Source organism: Manduca sexta, chromosome 1 (assembly GCF_014839805.1).
Source record: "Manduca sexta isolate Smith_Timp_Sample1 chromosome 1, JHU_Msex_v1.0, whole genome shotgun sequence".
Classification (NCBI taxonomy): domain Eukaryota; kingdom Metazoa; phylum Arthropoda; class Insecta; order Lepidoptera; family Sphingidae; genus Manduca; species Manduca sexta.
This window is the reverse complement of record NC_051115.1, coordinates 790,925-810,478: the sequence shown is the minus strand read 5'-3', so window position 1 is coordinate 810,478 and position 19,554 is coordinate 790,925. Positions and strand designations below refer to the sequence as shown.

Below are 19,554 nucleotides of genomic sequence, written 5' to 3'. Positions count from 1 at the left end.
TACAAGGTTGGCCGAATAAAATAAATAAAATGTTTTATTCATCACGTAGGCGAACATGCACTTATGATAAGTCAAGGTACATGAGAATATTTAATTATTACTTAATTAGCTTATATAAACAAAGACAATTTATATTGAAAATAAAATGAAAAATATAGTAAACAAGGAAGCCAGCTCGGGCTGGCAGGAAAGAATATCCGGTATCCGGCTAAACTGCTATCCGTTGCATCGCTAATTCATACCAATGTTCAATAATGCTTGTGTCTGGAGTCTGGACTCTTGTTACCGATCTGAGGTCTCAGGTTCTTATCCCCATTTAGCAAATTAATATTAGGGTTTTCCGCTGAATATCGATTCGGAGTATGCCATTTTGTGTCCAATATGGCGATAGGCTCGCATATCAATAATGTCTAGAATGTGTATGTGGCATATATACACATTTTCCACATTTGCGTGTAATGTGAACAAGACTCATGTGCTATACAGAGCATTTCTTTTTGCGTTTGTTACGGTATGGTATGTCTATACATTTTAGTATAATAGTATCTCTTCTAGAGAAATTCTCAATTCTCATGCGAGAAATTAGGGCACGAAGGTCGGACCTTTTGGATGGCTTGCGTGGATAGATATTACACATAGAGGTCCTTTTAAGATATTTATTTGCAGTTCTTGTTTAATTTGACCTCTTACAAGAATAAAGTAACATCTGCAAAATATCAACATTTCAGTAGTGACTTAAAGTTATGCATCAGTTAATATATTTTTTACTGTATATCAGGAAGACGATACGGTTTTGTTTAGTAATATTATTTATTTTAAATAATACGCTTGTAAAGATATAGCGTATGTGCACATGAAACGTTATTTTACCAAAGAGTTATAAAAGCACATTGGTCACTATTTGACGAAACTATTCATGCTGCAACTATGCATGACACACTATTGTTTTGTTCTGAATGTTACGGTCAAAATAATGGTTTACATGTATGAAATACGTAATAATTATATGATTTTTTGGTATGAGGATAAAAATTTAACCAAATTATCTGTAGTAAAATGTTATTTGTGATGAAGCAACACAGCGCGCGACCGAAAATGTCTGATCAAAACGGAGAATAAGTCGTTATGTGATTGTGCGACATTATTGTAAGTTTACTTTGTGCAGATGATACGTTATTCGATTGCTGTAACTAAGCAAATACGTGGAAAAACTATTTCTTAGATAGAAAACGTTAATAACAGAACGGACATGCTTTTTTTTTTGTTAATATCTATGATTATAAAACATCATTCTTATAGGAGGAATTATAGTTATCGAGTTGTCGATAATATACGAAGTGGCGATTGTGCCTAGCTATAACTGTGTTATTAGTCATTACTACGTGTAAGTATAACTATGAACGATGCGCCCGCGTTGCATCGTACGCGTCCGTGCCCTTGCGCGCTAACAGTCGGTCTCGCCGCCAGCAAGGGCAGCTGTCGCGCGAGGGCGACCTGCTGACGCGCGAGCGGCTGTGCTGCGGGCTGTCGCTGTTCGCGGTGGTGCTGCGGCGCCTGCGCGGCGTGCTGTGCGCGGCGGCGTGGCCCGCGCCCTCCGCCACGCACCACCACGCGCCGCTGCACACCGACGACACCAACGAGTTCCACCGGTGCGTATACTAGCTTTTGCCCGCGGCTCCGCCTGCGTAAAGAAGTTTTTCATATGGATTATGGATAATCATTTTCGGTACAAGTGTCACGCTATATATTTTCCCAAGCTCTCAAAATATCTCTATGCCAATTTTCATCTGAATCTCTAGGATTAAGATTGAACTAATAGTTTCTGAGATAAGCGCGTTCATACAAACAAACTTTTCAGTTTTATAATATAATAGTGTAGATATTATAAAATAAAGTCCCTTTTCTGTCTGTCTGTATGTTATCGATTGTCTCAAAATCTACTGAACGGATTTTTATGAAATTTGGTATGGAGATAGTTTAAGACCCTGGAAAGGTTATAGGCTACTTTTGATCCCGGAAAACTCCTTCACGCGGCCGAAGCCGCGAGCAAAACTAGTATACAAATATTTTCAAAGGAGATGACCAAAACGGTTTTTTATACTACAAAAAATTTAACGAAAATAATTTATATATGTTTGGATAAAACTCATAAAAACGTGTTTATTGAAATAATCTTTTAATATTGTACATGGGTAGTACTTAATTTTGCGGAATTCAGTGTGATTTTTGTTTATTTTTGCCTTTAAATGCCTTCAGCCTTCATTAATCGCGACAAGAAAATAAAAAAAATATTAAAAAAACATGCAATAATAAAAAAAAACGCACTGTTTAGATGTTTTTATGTAGTTTTTTTTTTAATTTTATAAAATGATCTATTGTTTTTTTTCACTGTAAACTACTTTTCTTCTCTTTTTTCTTAAATGTCTATTTTATTTGTTTTATATTAGATATATGATATATATTGTGTTTTTTTTACTTTTTCTTTCCCTCTATATACCACTTTTCCCCTCTTCTTCTTAAATGTTTGTGTTTTATATGAAACATATGATCTATATTGTTTTTTATACATACTACTGTTACAATGAACGTATCCTGCGCAGGTTGTGGTCGGCACTGCAGTTCCTCTACTGCATCCCCGTGGGTGAAACGCAGTTCACTGTAGAGTGAGTACAAATTTGAAGTTATTAACATCTGAATTGGCAGGTTATGAAGGATGAGTGCTATCAACAAAAAATTATTGCAATTTTTGGCTTGATCAGGAACAAAATTCTTCGCTATATTGTGGTGAAATATGGTAGTAGTTCCTTTTTTTTTACGACACCGCAATGTCCCCACTGCACCTGATGGTAAGTAGAGTGGGGTCCAATAGAATGTCGACTGACGAGAGATGATGACCCCTCAGTCGACACAATCATGCCTGTTGGAACTGGATATACACAGGCTGATCCCGGAACGCTCACGTGAGCCACTATGGCGGGTTTTAACACCTTGTGTGCGGTCGCTATCCGGACGGATATAAAATATATCCACCAGCAAAGTGGTATAGTATGACCAGAAAACTGAATAACTCGCAAAAGTGCGACTTTAGTTTTTTTCGTTTAAATGTCAACTTTGTCAGTACAATAAGTTAGTGCCATATTGTATGACAATATGGCGAGGTTCTTTATTTACCTGGTCACGCTATAATGTAATATAATAATAATAATATCAGTCCTGTATTACATATTGTCCCACTGCACGGGTTTCCTCTGCTACTGACAGGGATAAGGCCTTAGTCCACCACGCTGTAGTGTGGCAAATTCCTATCGAAAACTTAGGTATACAGGTTTCCTCACGATGTTTTCCTTCACCGTTAAAGCAAGCGATAGTTCACAAAGTATACACACATAACTTTAGAAGTCAGAAGTGCGTTTGGGTTTTGAACTTGCGCACATTCGTCTCGGCAGTCCGTTCCAACTGGGCTATTGGTTACTTTATAATTGTGTAGTTTTCTCTGTTATAGTCTATAAGTTGTCTAGAGATATCTCTTAGCTAATATCAGAGTGTACCGCCTCCAGGGAGCTATTTGGTGAGGGTCTCCACTGGGCCGGGTGCACCATCATAGCGCTCCTGGGCCAACAGAGGCGGTTCGAGGCGCTGGACTTCTGCTACCACATCCTGAGGGTCCAGCGGGTTGACGGGAAGGACGAGCTGGTCAAAGGCATTGTGAGTATTCACTTACAACTAGATATTTTTTAAGATTATTGTTAAAATTTTTGTGTAGCTCACGACTTCGACCAGCCTTCCCCGCTATAAAACTGACTAAAATATGGACGTTGAAAGGCAATCATATCTAAGCGACAATCGGTAAATTTTTGAGTAGTTAAAGTTTTGATTTTAATATGAAAATTCATAACAATTCAACTTTTTATTTTTTAAAGATATAGTCTAATGTTATTCAAATTGTCCTAGACCTACAAAACCTAGATCAAATGGCGCAGAAAAAAAATGGCGATTTAAAATCACCACATAGTATAAAACAAAGTCGCTTTCTCTGACCCTACCTTTGTATGCTTAAATCTTTAAAACTACGCAACGGATTTTGATGCGGTTTTTTTTAATAGATAGAGTGATTCAAGAGGAAGTTCTATATGTATAATAACATCCATTAAATAGTCAGCATTGCACCTGTGCGAAGCCGGGGCGGGTCGTTAATATTTATACAATTCATTTTCTGTATGTTTGTCGCTTAGATATTGCCTTTCAAGCGTCGAATTATAATAGTGTCCTATTGCACCATCAGTACGACACTAGCGACATCTACTTTTGAAATCTGTTTAAAATCGATTGTACATCCTACGGGAGTGGATTACCAGGATAAAATTTCTAAGTGTCAGTAGGGAAAGGTCTATATAACCCGATTGCCAGCTTCTCTTTATGTAGAAGTAGCGACCCGCCCCGGCTTCGCACGGGTGCAATGCTGATACTAAATAGTAAATACACTACAGAAAAACTGTGAACGTTGTATATAAAAACATAGCGGCCCGCTCTGGCTTCGCACGGGTATAACATAACAAAATAACAGTATTTCTCCACTATTAAATGGATGTTATTATACATATAAACCTTCCTCTTGAATCACTCTATCTATTAAAAAAAACCGCATCAAAACCGTTGCGTAGTTTTAAAGATTTAAGCACACATAGGGACAGAGAAAGAGACTTTGTTTTATACTATCTAGTGACTAATTATCATTAGATTTGTAGACCGCATTAATGCATTAGTACCTATATATGGGTTCCCTTTTGGAATATTGTACCATTCGCAACCATGTGTTAATCCAGGACATATTCTACCCGTGAGCCAAATTGAATCGAAATCCATTAGGCTGTCTGCGTTGAGTAAGATGTGAACACGTCGAGAGCGTAATGTGTTTGTCTCCCCCGCAGCCGCTGAAGCGCATGGTGGACCGCATCCGCCGGTTCCAGGTGCTGAACTCGCAGATCTTCGGCGTGCTGGCGCGCCACCTGGCGGCGGACGACGAGCGCGCCGGCGTCGAGCACGTGCGCTGCTTCCCGCCGCCCGCCGCGCCGCAGCACCAGCTCGCCTGAACACCTGCACACCTACATACACACCTACACTCATACACTCATACACACCTGCACTCATACACTCATACACACCTGCACTCATGCACACCTGCACTCATACACTCATACACACAACACTCGTATCACTCCTGAGGCTAGTTAGTCTTCGATCCACTCAAAATGTCTGTAACGATTGACGTATATTCTATAGACACGAACGTCCATATAAACTATTTGTTCAAAATCTGAACTAAAATGGAAAACAAAACGTCACTGTTATAACCTATTTATTCACTTGAACAACAAATAATTTTACTTATTTGACTAATATTTTTATTCACATCCAGGTTTACACTTAGACTCGAGTTGTTATATCATGTGTGCCACTCCGTACACAACCACAAGCTGTCAATATTGACCATACTAAAGTCAGTTTGAATGGATATCAGTTCAATTCAGTTGAACACAGTGAATGTTCAGAACGCCAGATCTAGTACGCAGTACATATATATCGATGTCACCATGTCATGTGTAACACAGTAACCATGTCGATATAACAATGAATAGTTGTATTAAACGTTTGTGCGGGTCGAACAGCGCCCCGAGGGCGTGTTTAGAACTAAAACACGACGTGAACATCGCGCGACTTAACTTTGAACAGTAAGTTGTATACGGGATGTACACGAATGCTGCTTGTAAGATATATTTTATATCCCGGATAGCGACCATACACAGGGTGTTAAAACCCGCCATAGTGGCCCACGTGAGCGTTCCAAGATCAGCCTGTGTATATCCGGTGCTAACAGGCCGGCATAATTGTGCCGAGGGGCGATTATCGCTCATCAGTCGACATACTATTGGACCCTACTCCACTTACCAACAGAGGTCACTTTGCCACTGGTATAAAAAAAATGCACTTTATTCATGCGACATTATCAGGAGACAATTAAGGGATGAGGTTATTGACCCCCTCCCTTCCTTGTGCCTACCGCATATTCCAGTAAAATGGTAGTAATAAAGTAAAGTACAGTCGCGCCTCGGAGCTGACACCTTTGCTAACATTTGCTGATAAGACATAAATATTTATAATGCGAAGTACAGAAGCTATTTAGTGATGGTGTTTGAAAATATTTTAATAAATTTTGTATCTTTTTTAAATACGTAGGAGTTACATATCTCGCCAATAAAAACCAACTTACTTTCGGCTGCCTATCACTAAATAGTATAAAACAAAGTCGCTTTCTCTGTCCCTATGTGTGCTTAAATCTTTAAAACTACGCAACGGATTTTGATGCGGTTTTTTTAATAGATAGAGTGATTCAAGAAGGTTTATATGTATAATAACATCCATTAAATAGTGGAGAAATACTGTTATTTTGTTATGTTATACCCGTGCGAAGCCAGAGCGGGCCGCTATGTTTTTATATACAACGTTCACAGTTTTTCTGTATTGTATTTAGTATCAGCATTGCACCCGTGCGAAGCCGGGGCGGGTCGCTAGTTTGTTATAAAGTTGAAATTAGCGCGTGGATTAGGTTGAATTAGATTTCGAAACCTTCGAAGAATGAAAGCCAAGTATTATTGGGCATTTCAGAATCCGCGCTGAGACTGAGCTAATACCATAGGGACTTTAAATATACTGTCCCACTGCTGGGCCTTTACAGAGAGGGTTCGGATTAGTCCACCACGCTGCAGTGCGGGCAAACTTCACATTTATATGCAGTCATAATAGGGTACCGGCCTATGCTTGATTTTGTTCATTATTCTATATGTAACGGTTAATAATACGAAAAAGAAACCCTCCTGCGAAAACTGCATTAAAATTGGTTAAAAAATTAGCCAGTAATTCATATTTAAAATATTGTAATGTGCAGAAGTGGGCGCGATGTGGGGATATCGCTTCATCTCTTTCTTTCGCACGCATCGCAATTCCCGATGACGTCACCTGTGGGTATTTCGTCTCTTTTCTGTTTCTTGTTAATTACCCCTTCCACCGAAATTCAGAGACTTATAACTTGTTGATTCTTTACCGGATTTTAATAATTCCTTCTGTGTTATAATTTATATTATGTAAATATTTGATAATAGTAAAGAACAAAAATGAGTCCGGTACCCAATTGTGCGAAAGGCAATATTATCTCTCTTTAGTTATTATGTTCGTATCAAGGGAGTTAGTTTATCAAATTAGGAAGTAACAATACATACATAATATCACGCCTACATCCCATAGGGGAAGACAGACAATGGATTACTACTTTGCTTGGTTATGGGATATTTCGCCTCTTCCTAACTTGGAATTTAATTCATTATCGCTGGTTCAGGGTACTTCTGCCCTTTATTAAGAAAGAAAATTAAAACAAATATTTTCAAGCACCCTGTATACGTATACCCCCTTATTCATAGACGTTATTTATCTAAGTAAGGAGCATTGCTGTGATAACAAGTCTGTTTCTCAGTGCTGACGGTATGGCAGCCTCGTAGTACGTAGACATAGGGCCGTTGTGATTGGCTAATATTGAGATACAACTTGAATCTAGTTGGCTGTCAGATAAACAAAGCTGAGAAACAGACTTGTTATCACAGCAATGCTCCGTCCTTAGATAAATAACGTCTATGAATAAGGGGGATAGTGTTAAGTTATTTTTGTAGGTCATTCCTTATATAATTACTAGATTTTAGTCATAGTAACGCTCATAAAATAATATCTGAAAAATAAAGGTAAATTATTACGAACAGTAATCTACCAATGATGCGTCAGAGTACGTTCAGCGGTTTTGAAGATGAATGAACAGAGAGACGACGAAAAATATAGTAATCTGACGTTTCTGCTATCTTCAATAAACGATCTATCGCTTTTTCGATCCATGGTGAAAATAGACCAATTAGACGGTTTGGCAAGCTTACAAATAACTTGTTTTGATATGTTTATTCTTAGGATCCCATCGAGGATTAAGGGCTGTATTTATAAATGTGACTCAATCTTGCTCTGAAACGCTGTTTAGTTAATATCAGCAACTTAAGAATGTGGATATATACATATCAACATGTCAAAAACCTTAAGTTACAGCGTATGATGGATTTTGACACCTAATTTGTTTATTAAACGGCGCTAAATCAGCTGAGAACGCGCGCTCAAGTGACAGCTCAAGTATTGATTAAATAATTCAATATCTTGAACATCTACTTAGAATCGTACTCAAAGTCGAGACTAATTAATACGGCCCTGAGATTAAGATCGTTTATTGCGAATGGGAGATGCTTGGTATATTGTAACTATTTAATATTGACTATTTAGCCAATGTATTAGATATTTGACTGGTTTGAGTTATAGTCAGCGAAACAATATAATGTGAGAAATAATGTACGGTTCGCAAAGTAATGTTTGTATTGAGATATGTTATATATTTAGATCAATATTTGTAACTTTTTTAATATATAATATAAAGTATACTGACTTTTATTTGTCCGTCTGTCCGTCTCTTATCGAGCAAAAAAAACTTCATAATGCATCGCGCCTTCCCTTCTCAGGTGTATTGGCTGTGTCCTGTGAAGCTGAGGTCAGAACTATTACATTTTTAGTAAAAGTAACTTTTTGGTCCTCCGAACACGACTGTTTTTCAAATACCACATAATTTTTTTTTTGTTGCTTTAAGTATACATAAAAATGTAAGTGAGTAAAACAGTATTGTTTTCGACTAATTTAATATGTCTTGCGTAAATTATACATAAAAATAATAATATCAGCCCTGTATTATATACTGTTCTATTGCACGGGCCTCCTCTACTACTGAGAGATTAGTCCTTAGTCCACCACGCTGTAGTGCGGGCAGACTTCACACACCCTCAAAATTCCTATAGAGAAGTTCTCGGGTATACAGTTATCCTCACAATGTTTTCCTTCACCGTTAAAGCAAGCGATAATACAAACATTTTTTTCAAGATAAGTCAGAGGTGCGTTTGGGTTTTGAACCTGCGGACATTCGTCTCGGCAGTCCGGTCCACACCCAACTAAGCTATCGCCGCTTACTTTTAAAGTATATAATATAAAATATGGTGACTTTTATTTTATTTATATTTGTCCCTTACCGAGTACAAAAGTTCGCCTGCCTTTTTCAGGGGTAGGCAGAGATGCAATACATTTTGACACTTACGTGAGGTTACGTATAAAAGTAAGCGAGATTAATGCTCTTAAGGGTCCTTCAACTCTTATTACTATACCATATTCCAGCGAAAACATGGTCAAGCAGTGGATACGTTGTCGATATGTAATATAATATGAAAAAAAATAGTTTCATTAATACGGATCATATTTATCGCTGAGTTGAACCGTGTGGACGTTATCGATCGTAACCATTATATTAGTTGCATTGTGTGTGGTTGTACGTGTGAATGGACCCTAAGGGGCGATTTATATGAGCGCAGAGTTGAAGTGCATCGATGCGTCAAATTCTTATTTTTATTGCTTTGAATGACGAGACGAGCTTGCCGTTCTCCTCATGGTAATACGACCGCCCATAAACAGTAGAAACACCATCCAACACCTTAATTTCAAAGTATTGTTTGGTATTCCACAGCAGTCGTCTGAAAAATGAGATATTAAGTCTTATGGCCAGTAGTTACTCTGGCTACAATATCCTTCAAAGCGAACACAACAGTGACCACTTCTACTTGGCAGAGATATTGCGATGGTACCTACCGTGGCAGACTCTCACATATAAGAGATTTTTCAGTTTGCACGAATGCGGGCGTATAAGTACGTAAGCTTTTCTATTTAGTAGTTTTGGATCTGATTCGCCAGTTGACACATGTAGAAATTTATTGTAGGGGAACCCAAGTGGGGATTATGCGCGTTACTCGAGCGCGTCAGAAAATCATATGGAGAGAACGGCAGCCCGTCAGATTAGTAAAAAAATCAAACCTCAGAAAAAACTCGAACGCGTCAGATTAAGGCAAGGTAAGTAAAGTACGTGCAGAACGGTGTATATTTCAATAATCTGACGATTTGAGCGTGGCATAAGGAAATGGGTGAGTCACAAAGATATAAAAAAACGTCACTTCGAAATACTGGCGTTTGGGTTCGCCCAAATGCGCGCGCGTACTGATCAGCATTGGTCTTGTTTTATTTCAAAGGAAATATGTGCATTACGTTCATATATGGGAGAATTTGCAATATTGCTTCAGATTTTCGCTTCGAAGCGGTTTGACTGTGCTCGTATGCACAACACCAAGATATTTTGCCTGTGTAAGAATCCAAAATTAAAGGCGGCGGTAGCCTATTTGGGTGTGGACTGCCGAGACGAATGTCCACAGGTTCAAAACCCAAGGGAACACACCTTCAAAAAAAATATGTGTGTATTTTTTTTTTCTTTTATACTTTTTTGTTGTATTTATGTGTGTGTAGAGAAATAAATGGTTTAAATGGTTTTAAATGGTTTATTCTTTGTGAATTATCGCTTGCTTTAGCGGTGAAGGAAAACATGTTGAGGAAACCTGCATGCCTGACAAATTTTCTATAGGAATTTTGAGGGTATTTGAAGTCTACCAACACGCACTAGGCCAGCGTGGTGGACTAAGGCCTAATCCCTCTCAGTAGTAGCAGAGGCCCGTGCCCAGCAGTGGGACACTGTGTAATACAGGGCTGATGATGATGATGATGAGGGATCCAAATACTTTACAACAAGCGTCCGCGTACGCAATACAATAACGCTATCAATTTCTCGGGATAAAAGTCCACTGATTACGTTAACAGGGTAAAAATACTTGAAAAAGTATCTTTTTCAACTATTTTTAAGGAGCTAAGGACCTCAACTAAGCTTTCGACCATCTCCCTGTAACGAGTCCTTGAGTATTTCAACCATATTGCCCGGAAAAGAGGTAAGAATCTTGAGAAGATCATTATTACCGGCAAAGTCCAGGGTAAAAGCAAACCAAGTCCGCTCCGCTCTCGACAGCAAGATGTACGAAGCTATCCAGCTCGCAGAGAACCGGAACCATTGGCAGTATAGTCAGTGCCGGATTTATATCTTTTATGAGTGTAGGCCACTTTATTTCCGCCGCCCTATCTAGGTAGGTTTATGTATGTATGTAAGTTTCTAAAATACTTAATAATTTTTCATTTGTTTGTATCATGGAAGGCACTAAAGTTAAATAAACGAATGATTAATTAAATCGAGTGAGCGTCCTCTGAAATCTGACGCCCATAGGCCGCGGCTTATACGGCCTATTTACAAATCCAAGACAGTATAATCCGGAATAAAGTGATCCGTGTAGGGTGTTACATGTCGTTGAGGACATCAACGCAAGGAGTTGAAAAGAGAAATAAAACAAACTCATAAAATTTCATAGTTTTATATTAAGTTCCTTACTCTATGTTACCCTATATAGATGTTAAAGTAAAAAAGTAAAACTTACACGATATATTTTACAACAGTTTCGCGTTACAACTAGATTACACCTCAAAAGCTATTTACAGTTAGCATTGTTTTACCATTGACAGCTGTCAAAATGATGGGTCAAAAGTGACCCGGACATTTTAATAATCATTTTTAGATTTTTAAATAACTCCACTCTTATTTTTAAAGTTTTAAAGTCAGTGGCGCTTTAACAAAATAAGTTTTTATAAGTCTTGTTCGAAATATAAAATTTTGCAATTTTTATAAAACAATAAATTAAACCTACTTATATTTGTTCTAAATAATTTAACAGCTGTCAATGACAAAGAACAATACAAAGATGGTGAGCGACAGAGAAAAATGCGTGGTAACTTTTAATAAAAAATAAAACTGCGCTGGATTTACAATGAAACCTCGTGAATTTGCGGCCTGCGCTTCAAAAATCAAGTGTTAAAAATCTAGTGGGTCATTTCTGACCCGTGAAATTCCAGCACAGAGCAACTATTTAATTTGCCCTTTTTTACATTTTCCTCAAACGCTACCAAGCTACTGGCGAAGGCCATGTTAACAAAGCAAGAAATGGGTCACTTAAGGTCGCATTGCCCGGGCAAAGTTAATGCTAATTATTGCTTACTCTACTGTTACTTAACGGCCAAAACCTATAGTGACCTAAATTATTTTCGCCTCAAATGTAAGATACCCACAGCCTTTGTACAATCAGCTTGGTAAATAAAAAAAAAACTTAAAAGAAAAATGCTTTACCCGTCGCCTACTTAACTTACTTAATAATAAATATAAATATGTATTTTTTTATTTTCTGTTTTTAAGAAGCTGTAATTACATTGCACCTTACTCGACCACGGTTTACAAATTCTACTAAACCTTAGTGTAACACAGTACAATAATAAGGTAAAAAAATTGAACTAATATAAAAAAATACGGGTCAATTTTGACCCATAAGACGACACTGCGCAATGGGATGGTTTAGACCCATAGTATATTTCGTAATGTTTTTTTTTTAATTTGCTACGTCTCTCAAATCTTTTGCATAGATTTTATTGGACTTATTTTATTCTATAAAAAGTTAGATCCTATTCTGAAGTTAAAATAATCCTATTTTATGTAACCGTTGTCGAGATTTAAAAAAACATTTATTTCGAAAACCTTTTAAAAAAACCACATCGGTAAAATGATTAAGCACTAACGGACTTTTCCATTAATATAATAAAATGTTGTTCGAAAAAATTGTTTTATTAAATACATTTTTATTTACACAAGTAATCATGATCAGATTCCACAAAAATAATGAAATATATTTAGATAATTCGAGTTTTGGTTACACATGAAAATGGGCTTTATTTTTTGCTAACCTAAATTAGATTTCAGGTTGGCTTGATTTAATACTAAGCACTGGGAGACTTCAAGGCTGAATTTCTGCCAGATTGGAACTCTAGACGTGTTTTTCAAGGTCACGTAGCGAAGACGTATATAGTGTTTTAAATTCAAGTATAACCAAAACTATAAGTTGCAATAAACTATTTGAAAACTCTAATATTTGTACTTGTATTCGAAATATAGTATTTTTTATTGTGTGGCAATACTGCGGCTGCGCCATCTTTGGAGATCAGAGGTGCCAACATAAAAAAAATGATTTTGATAAATATAAATAACAAAAAAAACAGTCCCTATAAAAACAAAATATTATCGATTTGATATTACTAGTTGACAAACACCTCAGCGCGACAACGACTAGCAACCGTTGCCACTCGCAATCGCTGTCAAAGATAACACAGTCGCATCCGAAGCAGCGAAACAAGAATTTAAAATTCCCTGATTCTTATATAAATAATGAAAAATATACAACATAGATCAAACCTAGTTGGCAGGAATAGAAAATGTACTGAGGTCAAAACCGACCCATAGGAAATTTTGTTGTTTTTTTATTGTTTTTTTTTTATTTCTCTATTCTGCCGTGCTAAACGCAAAAGCGGTATGTCAGGAAAACCTTATTTCGAGATAATCAAAGTTTTGTAAATATAGTTTTGTATGTAAAACTGAGATAGAGAAACTTTTTAAGGTTTTTTTAACAAGTTCTAAACAAGATACTGATATTTACGTAAGTTCACTGGATGGGTATTTTTTTAAGCTATAAGACATAAAAATCAAGATATTTTTTTTGAGATACCGCTTTTGAGCTTAGCACGGCAGTATTACTCTATTGACATGGCAGCGACTGCACTAGATGGTAATTACATTATCTGTTTTGCTAATTCTTAAGAAAGATTCTTTAATTATTCTTAAGAGGAAGTTAAGTACAGCTCAGTCCAAAAGTACCATGTTTTTTCATGCATATAAAAAGTGAAGTGGTAAATACAGCTAGATATTTTTTTTTAAAGGGAACTAAGTATTTTTTTTCAAACTAAATGGGAAGGCGAATATAGCTCTAATAGTAATATTATTATTAATGTAACGTAACATAAAGGCTTTATTTTTTTATAGTTCAAAATTGCATTACCTTGTTATTGTTTTATGGTTCAAAATTGCATATGAATCGGCTTTCTCAACCCTGCCAAATGTTAGTAATAGTTTATAATATACTTATTGCGATTGTCGATGTCACAGACATCAGTTTGGTTAAACTCTACGGTTTTTCAGTCGAGGCATAGACAAATGTCCGTGTGCCCATAGACAATCATTTGCTTCATAATTATTATTAATTCAGACGCGGAAAATTTTTGAATTTCGAATAATGTAGTTGGTTTTATTGATGAATTATAGATGGCGTTGTATTAAGTTTTGGCAAACGATTGTCTACGGACAATTTATTTTTTTTAAACAAAAAAATCCTAATGAGTGTCTATGATAAATGGAATTATTCTTTTCTATCACATTTCATTTTGAAACATAAATTTCGAGTTGTCTTAGTTTTAGGAGGTTTGCAGCTCAGTGACAATCTTAGCCGACGTAGCAATTGCAACTGGCGATTAGGTTTTTTGGCTGCAATTGCGAGTGGCGAATTAGTTGTTAGTTTTTTGAGCATTTTTGGATTGTTTCACTAGAAGCTGTCCAATGGCGTTTATGGTAGGAATTAGTATAGTGATGAAAAAAATCTACCATTTTTTTAGTATTTTACAAAACAAGAAAAGAAAAATTATTGTTTAGTTTGTAAAATACTTTACATATGCCATTTTCCCGACCATTTAAGTTTTTTCAAAGTTTTTACGCAAAATACGGTGTTTATGTTCAGGAATTTGGGAAAAAAACTGGAGAAAAAAGGTTTACTACCAGCTTTTTACAAATATCCATCCCATATTACCAATTTAGAAATGCTATGAAAGTGCGGTCAAATGTACTTCATATTTCAAACTATTCTCTGAAATAGCTATTACATTGCGTCCACACTTTTTTTCGCATTCGTAAATAAACCTTTATCATATATAGAAATAAGTCAAAAGTATTTTTTTTATTTCAAACTACGTTTTTGAAACTTAGATGTGGTTTTAAAAAGAAGTACAAGTTTAATTTTTTTTTGCAAAAATAAATTAAAGAAATACGTAAAAAGAACTTATTCTCATCGATTTATACGTATTTCTTGTTTAAAAAACAACTTAAAATAATATTGACTTATTCCTACATAATTATATCATTCAAGTATCCATTTGTTCACAAAAATCACCTCCGATAAACATAATAAGTGTAATTACGAGCTATATTTAACGACAATATGCAGCTAATGCAAAAACATTGCCAATGCGGCAAAAAATTGCCATAATAAGTGAAAAAATGCCATATTGATAACAAAAATGCCATATAAGAAATTGCCATATTAAGTCAAACTGCCATATAATACACAATATTGCCATATAACGGTGATAATGCCACATATTGCCAAAATACCTCGTCATCACACTCATTACGTTAGAGTAAGCCCGTAAGCCCAAACAGGAGGTGTTTCGTGACGTCATTGTCACATTGGGTGTCACTGTTCGTAGTTCTTGGCTTTCCTGTCGACGTCATCGTCCGATGTCCGGTTCATTGGGTGATCTGTAACAAAATTGAGCTTTATTATGTTTTATATAATGATGGTTGTCGCTTGACAATTTAATTAGATATTTTATATTTTGTTATAATAAGCTAGAGAGTGAGGAAGGATAGAGAAACCTCTTAGGATGGGATATTTCAATAATTAAACTAAACTCGGCACAAGTCCTGCTTTATTTGCAGAAGTTTGCTTACCGTGTTTGTTGACACAGTAAAAATTGCTTGACGAAGTCAAGCTCTGCAAGTATTTTAATGTAAATCTATCATCTCCTTTACTTCTAAATACAAATACTTTATGTGATATACTTTCCCCTGTAGCAAAGTATATATGTTTACTCTTTCTGCCTTACAAAACTTGAATACGCAAAACCTTCCTTGAATCATTCCATCCATTGATGTTATAGTATATCAGCCCTGTATATACTGTCCCACTGCACAGGCTTCCTCTACTACTGAGAGGGATTAGCCCTTAGTCCACCACGCTGTAGTGCGGGCAGACTTCACACTTAAAGTTCTTATAGAGAACTTCTCAATAGGTTTCCTCACGATGTTTTCTTTCACCGTTATAGCAAGCAATAATTCACAACTTTAGAAAAGTCAGAGGTGTGTTTGGGTTTAGAACCTGCGGACATTCGTCTTGGCAGTCCGTTCCACAACCAACTAGGCTATCACCACTTACCATTGATGGTAACTATGAAAATCTGTTCAGTAGTTTTTACTTCAGATGAATATATATAAAGGTGTTTTAGTTTAATGGAAGTGTTACATACCATGATGCTGCATCTTTGGCACCAACACGACATTCCCGTCGGCGGCTTGCTGCAGCGAAAACTGAGATGACGATAGCGGCTGACCGTCGCCGTCACGGAGATTCTGAACGAAACGAGGACATTATTACACTTATTGCGTTTGTAATAAGATTGAAGTTTGTACGTCCATCATTTTTTTTAGCAAAGATCGACAACGGCTTCACCTAATGTTGAGTGAAGTGAAGCCGAAAGAAAATGTTGACTGGCGAGAAATAAAAACATAGACGGACGGCTCTTAATTTATTTCTGAATTCGTCAATGAGGTTATTATATTCAATGGAGTCTACACGACGCAAGACCCCGGGCTGAGCAAAAAAAAAACTTTCCTTAAACCAAAGAGTTGTAAGAATAATTTAATAAATAATGTTTAATGCGAATATTAGCATATTTTCTGTCATTATATTTTTTGGTGTTAATATCTAAGGACGCTGTGACATCTTGACGAACATTTCAAATAAGAAGACTTATTACCAAGTGGTAATAACTTTAGGAGTAAAAAGGCCCTGATGTCCGCTCTATATCTATATATTGAAATAAAACTACTTTTTGGATTCTATCGCGGTTTTTTATATGATAGTTGTCTCCCGACGTTTCGAAGACTTTGCAGCCTTCATGCTCACGAGGAGACTGACAGGACAGTCCCACCCGTCCACTAAAATATAAAAAACCGTGATAGAATCCGAAAAGTAGTTTAATTTCAATGTCTAACATTCGCGTAAACATAAGAAACTATTTATGGCTTCTCAACAAAATTACTTCGTCTAAATGAGGCTTTAAAAACACGCCAATGCGAATAAGAAATCATTATAACTATATAGTTTATCATGTTTGGGTGCTTGGAGTGCAGGCCTCACCTGGAACACGTGTCGGTAGAGCGTGGCGAAGCGCTCCTTGAGGCGCTGTCGGTCGGCGAGCAGCGCGGCGCGCTCGCGCAGGGTGCGCTGCTTGCGGTCGCGCACGGTGCGCACCTCGTCCGCCAGCGACGTGATCTGGTCCAGCTTGCGCTTGCGGCAGTTCTGCGCCGCCACCTGCGGACAATGTGGTCCGTGAGTGGTTTGTGAGTGAAGTTGAGGTGTTAGTGAGTGGTTTGTGAGTAAAGTTGAGGTTTTAGTGAGTGGTTTGTGAGTAAAGTTGATGTTTTAGTGAGTGGTTTGTGAGTAAAGTTGAGGTTTTAGTGAGTGGTTTGTGAGTAAAGTTGATGTTTTAGTGAGTGGTTTGTGAGTAAAGTTGAGGTTTTAGTGAGTGGTTTGTGAGTAAAGTTGATGTTTTGGTGAGAGGTTGGTAACTTAATTTTAATATTCGTAAGAATTTGAATGGTCAAATTTAATTAATTAGGTATATAAAAATATTATTTATAACTGATAATGATGATGCTAATTTTAATGTTTTAATTCAATAATTTCATTTATTTAAGTTTTTGAGTTGAAATACTTCATTAATGTAATATTGAGTTGAAGACACTTGGGTTTCTCAATAAAAAGCGCTGCAGCTGTACTGCAACAGCATTAAGCTGAACGACTAGCCCATTGTTGGCACATTAATCTAATTATCTTTAAAATATACTTTATGTGTTATACATTTTGAGCCAATAATAAAAACTTTTTTCTCTCTTACTTTTCTTTAAGACTTGTACAATTAAGAAAAATCTATAAAAATAAACAATATATACCTTATTTTTTCCCCTGCGTCGTATGTCGCGTATCAAAGATAGTTGGGCTTCGCTCAGGTCGTGTTTCGACAGTCTCTCATTGAATTCATCCATAGGCAAATTTATTATGTCTTGCACTTCTAGCGGTATGCCTGGGAAACAACATTGAAAATTATTTTTGGAATTTGATTTTTAATCTATATATATAAAAATGAATCCCTATTTCCCTTGGTCACGTCATCACGCGTGAACGGCTGGACCGATTTCACTATTTTTTTTTGTTGTGTTTGTTATTGTCAGGAGAAGGTTCTTGTGAAAGAAAAAATTCAAAAAATTGCGCAGAAAATTAGAAAATTTAAAAAAACTTAACGCAAATATTAATTTCATATAACTGTCAATTGTTTGAAATAACTGTCAGCGATTGGCAGAATGCGCGCTGCAAATTCATAGTTAAGACGGGACAACGTCTGTCGGGTCAGCTAGTAAATAATAGGTATGGTGAGAGGTATGAAATATATTTTTAACCGACTTCAAATAATGAGGTTATCAATTCGACGTGTATTTTTTTATATCTGTTACCTCAAAATCGTTCACTTCTGAACCGATTTTTAAAAAAATTCTTTTTTCGTTCAAAAAATATACCTCCAGATTGTTTTTTTTTTTTTCATAAACACTTCAGTAATGTGGTTATAAAACTAAAATTACTAGTACAATAATTAAGTCGTCTACGTAAATAGCGAATTTCGCTTTCTTGTGACGTTTTTTCATTATATATTTTTCTTTATTGCATTTGAATCGAGAGAAACATCCCGCTCGCTTGATGGTAAGTATAAACAGAAGCTCCAGCTTTACATGTTATGTGAATAACGATATTTTATTCAAAGGCCCATTGAGACCAGGTTCTATTATCCAATAAAAATAAAAAAATATTGACTGACGGACATATTCTTACTAAGCTATAGTGTATAAACTTATTTAATGTTTAGACCAATGGAGGCCAAAACAAATACCGCGAAGTGCTCACCGTTATGCGACTATAGATCATAGGTCTAATATGTTAGAATAATATTTAACGCTAAAGCCCAATTGAGGCCACAATTATAAACGATGAAAGATCATGGAAATAAAGCAAAAGATATATAGAAAAACATTTATAACTGTATGATAAAGTATTTTAGAGCTCTTCGCGCTAAAGGCCAATTGAGGCCAACCTACACATTTTACAGTTCTACGAAAAATAAAATGATATACCGACTGTCTTACGCTTAAGCATTAAAAGGCCAAAAGGCCATAAAGGCCAAACAAGACTGTAGAGTGCTCACCGAGTGCTTTAGCTCTCTTCTCGTCTCTTGTCAAATGCTGGCCGCTGCTAGTTGCCGAGGAACCGCCATCGGACATGCTGCCGTCCGTAAGCCGCCGTACTGCGCATAGACAATTCTTTTTAATAAAGGTAAATAATAAGAGAAAATATAATAAATATGAAAATAGATGGGGACAAATGTTCTAGCAAATTTCTTTGGTTTTACAATAATTTCTACTTGTGCAATAAAAAAATAGGAATCATAAAAGTAAAGAGAAATACGTTCCGTCAAACA

The 19,554-nt window shown here is 36.4% G+C and overlaps 2 protein-coding genes across 7 annotated transcripts in view; one reads left to right on the top strand and one right to left on the bottom strand.

Annotated features, from left to right (window-relative positions):
- LOC115454079 (cytoplasmic FMR1-interacting protein) overlaps positions 1-6,202 on the top strand; it is a 35,037-nt gene extending 28,835 nt beyond the window's left edge. The window contains 4 exon segments of the mRNA XM_037438185.1: positions 1,468-1,649; positions 2,601-2,663; positions 3,558-3,705; positions 4,929-6,202. Coding sequence (XP_037294082.1) covers positions 1,468-1,649; positions 2,601-2,663; positions 3,558-3,705; positions 4,929-5,090 — 555 coding nt within the window. The 3' untranslated portion in view covers positions 5,091-6,202.
- A 5,199-nt stretch (positions 6,203-11,401) lies between these two features.
- LOC115452605 (segmentation protein cap'n'collar) overlaps positions 11,402-19,554 on the bottom strand; it is a 160,643-nt gene continuing 152,490 nt past the window's right edge. For all 6 annotated transcript variants that reach the window (XM_037441895.1, XM_037441861.1, XM_037441710.1 and 3 more), the window contains 5 exons: positions 19,282-19,380; positions 17,981-18,111; positions 17,166-17,339; positions 16,273-16,375; positions 11,402-15,505 (listed from right to left, as the gene is read on the bottom strand). In XM_037441895.1, the coding sequence (XP_037297792.1) occupies positions 15,441-15,505; positions 16,273-16,375; positions 17,166-17,339; positions 17,981-18,111; positions 19,282-19,380 (572 nt within the window). In that variant the 3' untranslated portion in view covers positions 11,402-15,440. The remainder of the gene's footprint in view (positions 15,506-16,272; positions 16,376-17,165; positions 17,340-17,980; positions 18,112-19,281; positions 19,381-19,554) is intronic.